The following is a 9,333-nucleotide window of genomic DNA, read 5'->3' as shown; positions in this document are numbered from 1 at the left end:
CTCTCTCACACAGTCTCTCCCTCTCTCACACAGTCTCTCCCTCTCTCACACAGTCTCTCCCTCTCTCACACACAGTCTCTCCCTCTCTCACACACAGTCTCTCCCTCTCTCATACACAGTAACACACTCTCTGTGGTTGAAATGTGAGGTGAATGTGTCACACAGACAGTCAAAGGAGAATCAGCGTCTAAATCAGAGGTGGGCAACTCCAGTCCTCGGGAGCCTGATTGGTGTCACACTTTTCCCCGATCCCTAGAACACACACCTGATTAATCAGATTGCATTCTAAACTGAAGATCATGATTAGGTGATTATTTGAGTCAGGTGTGTTAGCTGGGGCAAAACTGTGACACCAATTAGGCCCTGGAGAATTGCCCACCCCTGCTCTAGGTGGACCTAGTCAGCAGTCGCATGTTAGTCGACCCGTCTGTCAGTTACAATGAGTCATGTGCTCCGGGAAATGAGTCATCATGTGCTCCGGGAAATGAGTCATCATGTGCTCCGGGAAATGAGTCATCATGTGCTCCGGGAAATGAGTCATCATGTGCTCCGGGAAATGAGTCATCATGTGCTCCGGGAAATGAGTCATCATGTGCTCCGGGAAATGAGTCATCATGTGCTCCAAGAAAGTATCTGGCTGCATCTGAAATGGCACCCTATCCCCTATATAGTGCATTACTTTTGAGCAGGCCCCATTGGCCTCTAGTCAAAAGTAGTGCACTATAAGGAATAAATGGTTTAGATGGGGACACATGCATTTCCCTCACTGTAATATTGACATTATTAGACAACGATGTGTTAATCAACCCGAGTTCACTTCGAGGTCTTCCTCAATGTGAGGGAGGGTATGTCTCAGGGTCATGCCCCCGGTATACAATGTAACGAACATGACCGTGTCTGATGGTTGTCGAGGTGTGAAGGTTGGTGACCGTGTGTGTGTGTGTGTGTGTGTGTGTGTGTGTGTGTGTGTGTGTGTGTGTGTGTGTGTGTGTGTGTGTGTCTTACCAGGGTGACTCCAGAGAGGACCTCCAGGAGGGAGATCAAGTTGTGTCCATCTCTCAGGTCCTCGTACAGGTCTGTGATGTGCTTCCTCACCTGATGGAGAGGCAGAGAGAGAGATTAAACAACTCAGAGGTTGAATGGCTGCTCTTCCCAGATGACCTATGCCGGTTGTCACCCACAGCAGAGCCTGGACCTGCTAGAGCAGTACTGGGCCCTGGCAGTAAACCCCCACAGCACCTGGCCTACAGCAGAGCCTGGACCTGCTAGAGCAGTACTGGGCCCTGGCAGTAAACCCCCACAGCACCTGGCCTACAGCAGAGCCTGGACCTGCTAGAGCAGTACTGGGCCCTGGCAGTAAACCCCCACAGCACCTGGCCTACAGCAGAGCCTGGACCTGCTAGAGCAGTACTGGGCCCATGCAGTAAACCCCCAACGCACCAGGCCTACAGCAGAGCCTGGACCTGCTAGAGCAGTACTGGGCCCTGGCAGTAAACCCCCACAGCACCTGGCCTACAGCAGAGCCTGGACCTGCTAGAGCAGTACTGGGCCCTGGCAGTAAACCCCCACAGCACCTGGCCTACAGCAGAGCCTGGACCTGCTAGAGCAGTACTGGGCCCTGGCAGTAAACCCCCACAGCACCTGGCCTACAGCAGAGCCTGGACCTGCTAGAGCAGTACTGGGCCCTGGCAGTAAACCCCCACAGCACCTGGCCTACAGCAGAGCCTGGACCTGCTAGAGCAGTACTGGGCCCTGGCAGTAAACCCCCACAGCACCTGGCCTACAGCAGAGCCTGGACCTGCTAGAGCAGTACTGGGCCCTGGCAGTAAACCCCCACAGCACCTGGCCTACAGCAGAGCCTGGACCTGCTAGAGCAGTACTGGGCCCTGGCAGTAAACCCCCACAGCACCTGGCCTACAGCAGAGCCTGGACCTGCTAGAGCAGTACTGGGCCCTAGCAGTAAACCCCCACAGCACCTGGCCTACAGCAGAGCCTGGACCTGCTAGAGCAGTACTGGGCCCTGGCAGTAAACCCCCACAGCACCTGGCCTACAGCAGAGCCTGGACCTGCTAGAGCAGTACTGGGCCCTGGCAGTAAACCCCCACAGCACCTGGCCTACAGCAGAGCCTGGACCTGGGCTCTGGACCTGCTAGAGCAGTACTGCCAGACCTGGGCCCTGGCAGTAAACCCCAAAAAGACTAAAATAATGATTTTCCAGAGAAGATCCAGATCTCAGGGAATTAGACCAAAGTTGTCAATTGGTACAACATATATAGAGTACTGCACACACTACAATTACTTAGGTTTAAAAATAAGCTCAACTGGACACCTTAATGAGGCAGTGAATCAACAGAGAGAGAAAGCATGCAGGGCATTCTACACCATTAAAAAGCTAATTCAAATTGAAATACCAATTAAAATGTGGCTAAAACCAATTGAATGTGTCATTGAACCAATTGCACTTCATTGCAGCGAGGTGTGGGGTCCACTTGCAAAACAAGATTTCATCAAATGGGACAAACACCCCATTGAAACCCTGATTGCAGAGTTCTGTAAGATTATCCTACTTGTCCAGAGGAAAACTCCAAACAATGCATGCAGGGCAGAATTAGGCCAATATCCACTAATAATAAAAACTCAAAAAAGAGCTATTAAGTTTTGGAAACATCTAAAATACAGTGACCCCCTCTCATATCATTACCAAGCCCTGCAATGCCAAGAGCTGAGCAAAGAAAAGAGTCCCCTCATCCAGCTGGTCCTGAGTTCACTAATCTGTTCTACTAACACACTGAAGCCTCAGTCCCCTCATCCAGCTGGTCCTGGGGCTGAGTTCACAAACCTGTTCTACTAACACACTGAAGCATCAGTCCCCTCATCCAGCTGGTCCTGGGGCTGAGTTCACAAACCTGTTCTACTAACACACTGAAGCCTCAGTCCCCTCATCCAGCTGGTCCTGGGGCTGAGTTCACAAACCTGTTCTACTAACACACTGAAGCCTCAGTCCCCTCATCCAGCTGGTCCTGAGTTCACAAACCTGTTCTACTAACACACTGAAGCCTCAGTCCCCTCATCCAGCTGGTCCTGGGGCTGAGTTCACAAACCTGTTCTACTAACACACTGAAGCCTCAGTCCCCTCATCCAGCTGGTCCTGAGTTCACAAACCTGTTCTACTAACACACTGAAGCCTCAGTCCCCTCATCCAGCTGGTCCTGAGTTCACAAACCTGTTCTACTAACACACTGAAGCCTCAGTCCCCTCATCCAGCTGGTCCTGGGGCTGAGTTCACAAACCTGTTCTACTAACACACTGAAGCCTCAGTCCCCTCATCCAGCTGGTCCTGAGTTCACAAACCTGTTCTACTAACACACTGAAGCCTCAGTCCCCTCATCCAGCTGGTCCTGGGTCTGAGTTCACAAACCTGTTCTACTAACACACTGCAGCCTCAGGACCAGAACATCCAATCAATCAGGATAAACCAAATTACAACAGTCAAAACTATATTGCTTATTGGGAAACACAAACACAAAACAAAACTATATTACTTATTGGGAAACACAAACACAAAGCAAAACTATATTACTTATTGGGAAACACAAACACAAAGCAAAACTATATTACTTATTGGGAAACACAAACACAAAGCAAAACTATATTACTTATTGGGAAACACAAACACAAAGCAAAACTATATTACTTATTGGGAAACACAAACACAAAGCAAAACTATATTACTTATTGGGAAACACAAACACAAAACAAAACTATATTACTTATTGGGAAACACAAACACAAAGCAAAACTATATTACTTATTGGGAAACACAAACACAAAACAAAACTATATTACTTATTGGGAAACACAAACACAAAGCAAAACGCAGTGCCATCTGGCCCTACATCGACAGTACACCGTGGCTAAATATTTGACCATGGTTACTGATCAAAACCTTAGAAAAACCTTGACAAAGTACAGGCTCAGTGAGCACAGCCTTGCCATTGAGAAGGGTAGACACAGGAAAACATGGCTCCCCGTAGAGGAAAGGCTGTGCAACCACTGCACCACAGCAGAACCTGAGACGGAGCTGCATTTCCTGACAAAATGTCAAAAATATAAAACAATTAGAGAGTGTCATTTTCCCAAATTTGAAACCCTTATTCAAGGTTTCAAAGACCTCTCTTGATGAGAGTAGGCTACCCGTCCTGTTGGGGGAGGACGCAGAGAGCTGTGGGTTGGCAGCGCACTACATTGCTGCCTGCCATAAGATGAGGGGCAGTGTCTGACAGACCAATCAACCTGCACATGTCCTCTACTGTATACTTATTGTTATTGTAAGCTTTGGCAATATGTACGAATATGAGCGAGATGGGGAGAGAGAGAGCGAGATGGGGAGAGAGAGAGCGAGATGGGGAGAGAGAGAGCGAGATGGGGAGAGAGAGAGCGAGATGGAGAGAGAGAGAGCGAGATGGGGAGAGAGAGAGCGAGATGGGGAGCGAGAGAGCGAGATGGGGAGAGAGAGAGCGAGATGGGGAGAGAGAGAGCGAGATGGGGAGAGAGAGAGCGAGATGGGGAGAGAGAGAGCGAGATGGGGAGAGAGAGAGCGAGATGGGGAGAGAGAGAGCGAGATGGGGAGAGAGAGAGCGAGATGGGGAGAGAGAGAGCGAGATGGGGAGCGAGAGAGCGAGATGGGGAGAGAGAGAGCGAGATGGGGAGAGAGCGAGATGGGGAGAGCGAGAGAGCGAGAGGAAAAGAAAAACAGAGTTAATTACATATTCATCTTGTTCAAATCTCAGTGTTTGCATAGCATTGTTGACATAAGCAATGCTCCTAGGGACCCTAGTTGCCAGGGCGACAAACACTGCGCTCCGGCTGTGACCCCATGTGGCGTCTCAGGGCCGAGGAGTCCGGGGACAACCGTTGGCACGGCGACTCAGCAGCTTTGGCAGGCCTATTTCGTCACCCTTTGTGAGAAAGTGGGCCATCTTCTCAGACCCTGCTGATGGACTCCCAATGACTAGGCTAAACAGCTCAGTGCTAAGAACCAGGATTTCAAAAAGAAAAAAGAGGGAGAGAAAGGAAAGGAGGGACTGGGCATTTAGAGAGAGGAGACGGAGGCTAATTACTGTCTCATTCACAGCTGACCGTGACTTGTGGTTTAACCGGAGGCAATGGAGCCATTATAGAGAGGAGAGAGAGAGAGACTTTTTGTCCTACTTCCATGAGACATCCTCACTACACTGAAAACACATTGCAAACCATCACAACCTCCACACAATCACATTACAAATGTACATACGAGAGAGAAAGAGAGAAAAAAAAGAGCGAGAGAGAAATAGAAAAGACAGAAAGAGAAGAGAGAGAGAAAGAGAAGAGAGAAAAAGAGAGAAAAAGGCTGAGGAAATGAGGATGACAGGAAAGAGGTGAACATGAGGAGAAGCAATAAGAGAAAGCTGAGTGAAGGGGGGGCAGTCGAGTGTGATAGAACATGACTAGGCTTCTAGAAGACCGGGATTATGTACTGGCAGTTCATTATGAGGAGACGTAGCCACTCTTGCTTGTGTTACATTCTTGGTCTTCATTGAGTGACTGATAACCTAGGAACATATTGGGAGAGAGAAACAAAAACACAGAAAAAAGAAAAGCAGTCTGAACGACAGGAGTCCTCTGTGTGAACACACGGTGCTCGTCAAAGTAGCCCCATCACAGACCTGAGAGAGATTAAACTACCCACAGTGCTCTTTGGTTACCTTGGCGTGACTGACAGCTGAAGGGCAGGGGCCAGTGGTGAAGGGGTGTGTGTGTGTGTGTGTGCACACACTGACCTGACTTAAATTCTATGTCTTGGGGTTAAGGGTTTGATTAAAAACAGTCTTTGTGGCCTGGGTAAAACTGGGTTGTGGCTCGAGCCATACTAGGTCGAGACTAATCTCAGAACCCAGAATCATCTTAAAAACGGTCACATGAGCCTGGGCCAGGCTTTTAGCGGCTCACATTCACAACACATATATATGTTTGAGGACCACTGTGCAATATTACAGGACACAGCAAACGGCACAAACTGTGAAAACACAAAACACTCCACTGCATTTCAAATCATGAAGCTGCAATCGCGGAAATGCAACATTCTGCCAGCAGAGGGCGACTTGCGCCTTTTAATCCGAGGAGCCGACCTGCGACAGAAACAAACAAACGGGCCTTCTCTATGTCCTGTTGGTCAACGGTCAGCTCTCCTCATGGGTGCATCTCAATAGTCTAGGACTGGAAATAGAGTCGGAGTCTCCTGCTTAGGAAGCCTAACCCCACACACAAGGAGAGAGGAAGCCCCCGAGACCGTTTCCTCACATCCTTCTGTTGCCCTGCTCGCTTCCTTTATTCTCTCCTTCCTTTGCAACCGCTCTCAGTCCCCTGTTCACGCGACACCTCTCCCTCGGTCTCTCAATGCTCTCTGGCTAATAAACACACCCTATCCATCAATGTGTGGAAGGTTGGCCTCAGTGCGTGATGAGAAAGAGGGGATGTGTTTGGCTGGTCGTGGGTGTTGAAGAGTTGATCGTGTGTTAATTAGATAGGTATTATGGGGGGCTGGAAATGATCTCTCATGCGATAACAGAGTGTTTTAGTGTGTGTGTGTGTGTGTGTGTGTGTGTGTGTGTGTGTGTGTGTGTGTGTGTGTGTGTGTGTGTCATCTTCATTCCACTTAATGGAACTATTTCTCTGCCTCTATGATTCAATGCATGTCTTCCCTATTCAACCGGGAGTTCCAGAGTATGACACGTCCATGTGTTGTAATCAGAATTGGTGAATCACAGCCCAGCTTTGGGATACACGGAGAGAAGCCTGGTCCCAGATCTGTGCATGTTAAGGGTGGCAATGACCAAAGGAGCTGGTTAGAAGGCACAAACAGATCTGGGACCAGACTACCGTGTTGGGGGTTGATAAAACGTGCAAGCTGTATCTGGGTGTTGTTCAGTCAGCGGAAACGTCACGGTTGGTTACTCGCAGCGGTCAGCTCCACTGCTGTGCTACAGTTAGAGTGGTGCCACCCAACGAGACAGTGCACCTGGGTCTCACACACACACACACACTAGTACATAAAGTCTCTTTGTATGTGAGGCTGAACTCGTGTTTTTGGGGTCATCTGCATTGAGTGTACAGAATACCTGCTCTTTCCATGACGTAGACTGACCAGGTGAATCCAGGTGAAAGCTATGATCCCTCATTGATGTCTCTTGTTAAATCCACTTCAAATCAGTGTAGATGAAGGGGAAGAGACAGGTTAAAGAAGGTTTTTTAGCCTCGAGACATGGATATTGTATGTGTGCCATTCAGAGGGTGAACTTTGAACGGGGTATGGTAGTAGGTGCCAGGCGCACCGGTTTGTGTCTAGAACTGCAACGCTGCTGTGTTTTTTTAACAGTTTCCCCATGCATATCAACAATGGTTCACAACCCAAAGGACATCCATCAAACTTGACTCAACCGTGGGAAGCATTGGAGTCAACATGTGCAAAGCATCTCAGTGGAACGCCGTTGTGAAGACGAAAGGGGGGATGCAACTCAATATTAGGAAGGCGTTCTTAACGTTTTGTACACTCTGCTTCTTCTGTTGAGATCCACCAAAAGGCACAAGTATCCACGTTCTTCTTCTGTCCTCTTTCTGCAACTAAATGTCTCCATGTGCCACAGCTCCCTGCCTTGTCCGGTAAAGATCTACTGTGTGTGTGTGTGTGTGTGTGTCTAAAGGCTGGTTCCCAGACACATATTAAGCCAGACACTGGGAAGCCAGACCCAGCCAATCAGAATGAGTTTTTGCCCACAAAAGGAATTTCTTAGACAGAAATACTCCTGTTTCATCAGCTGTCCGGGTGGATGGTCTCAAACCATCCTGCAGGTGAAAAAGCCAAATGTGGAGGTCCTGGGACGGCGTGGTTAAACGAGGCCGGTTGGACGCACTGCCAAATTCACTAAAACAACATTGGAGGCAGCTTATGGTAGAGAAATAAACATTCAATTCTCTGGTAACAATTGCACGCTCTTTCAAAACGTGAGACATCTGCGGCATTGTGTTGTGTGACAAAACTGAACTTTTTAGAGTGGACTTTTATTGTCCCCAGCATAAGGTGCACCTTTGCAATGATCATGCTGTTTAATCAGCTTATTGATATGCCACACCTGTCAGGTGGATGGATGATCTTGGCAAAGGAGAAATGCTCATTAACAGGGATGTAAATACAGTTATGCACAAAATTTGAGATAAGCTTTTTGTGCGTATTTAACATTTCTGGGATCTTTTATTTCAGCTCATGAAACATGGGACCAACACTTTACATCAGGGGTATTCAACTCTTACCCTACGAGGTCCGGAGCCTGCTGGTTTTCTGTTCTGCCTCATCATGAATTGCACCCACCCGGCGTCCTAGTTCTAAATCAGTTCCCGATTAGAAAAAAATGCAGTGGCACTGGCTTCGAGGTCCCGAGTTTGAGGGCTTTACATGTTGCGTTTATATTTGTGTTCGGTATAATATGTTTTTTTTAGTCCACGACTAGGGTTTAAATCGGTGTCTGGAAAACCAGCCATAGTTATGACACTGCATTCCTGGCGAGCTGTCAACACAGGTCCCAACAGTTTGTGGTGAAGGCAGTGTTTTATAAGGATGTGTGTGTTTGATCTGTACACACACACTCCGAGAGGCAGCCATACACCCGGACCTGACCACATGACGGCACACACACACACACACACACACACACACACACACGTCTGTCAGCTGATATAAACATGGGTGCAGTCAGGTAGATCGGCGTGATGTCAGTGAATAGCGGGAGCCAAGACAAACACAGGAACAGGTAGACTGACTGGCTTGTGTCGTCACCTGTACTGTCTGTCAGCCTCTGCTGAACAGCCACGAGCTCTGTGGCTGTGTGCTATGTAAACACCTGCGTTGGGGTGGACTGTCAACGGTATTAGACTGATAGGGCAGGATTATAAAGGAACCTGGATGATTCATTCTATGCCGGACTACAGTAGACGAAAGACGTATCGCTTTGGTCTTAGTCTAAGACTGTACAACATGTCCTGCCACGAGTCAATTAACTTACAGAAAGTATTCAGACCCCTGGACTTTTTCCAAGTGTGTGTGAGAGTGAGAGACACGAAAATGTATTACAAATGAAAAACTGAAATATCACATTTACAGAAGTATTCAGACCCTTTACTCAGTACTTTGTTGAAGCACCTTTGGCAGCAATTACAGCCTCGGGTTTTCTTGAGTATGACGCTCCAAGCTTGGCACACCTGTATTTGGGGAGTTTCTCCCATTCTTCTCTGTAGATCCTC

At 48.3% G+C, this 9,333-nt stretch overlaps 1 protein-coding gene across 20 annotated transcripts in view; it reads right to left on the bottom strand.

Moving 5' to 3' along the window:
* LOC139391751 (microtubule-actin cross-linking factor 1, isoforms 1/2/3/4/5-like) overlaps positions 1 to 9,333 on the bottom strand; it is a 228,335-nt gene that overhangs the window by 139,719 nt on the left and 79,283 nt on the right. For all 20 annotated transcript variants that reach the window (XM_071139264.1, XM_071139276.1, XM_071139260.1 and 17 more), the window contains exon 3: positions 1,006 to 1,095. In XM_071139264.1, coding sequence (XP_070995365.1) covers positions 1,006 to 1,095 — 90 coding nt within the window. The remainder of the gene's footprint in view (positions 1 to 1,005; positions 1,096 to 9,333) is intronic.

This window comes from Oncorhynchus clarkii, chromosome 32 (assembly GCF_045791955.1).
Source record: "Oncorhynchus clarkii lewisi isolate Uvic-CL-2024 chromosome 32, UVic_Ocla_1.0, whole genome shotgun sequence".
Classification (NCBI taxonomy): Eukaryota; Metazoa; Chordata; class Actinopteri; order Salmoniformes; family Salmonidae; genus Oncorhynchus; species Oncorhynchus clarkii.
This window is presented reverse-complemented; position numbering and strand designations above follow the sequence as displayed.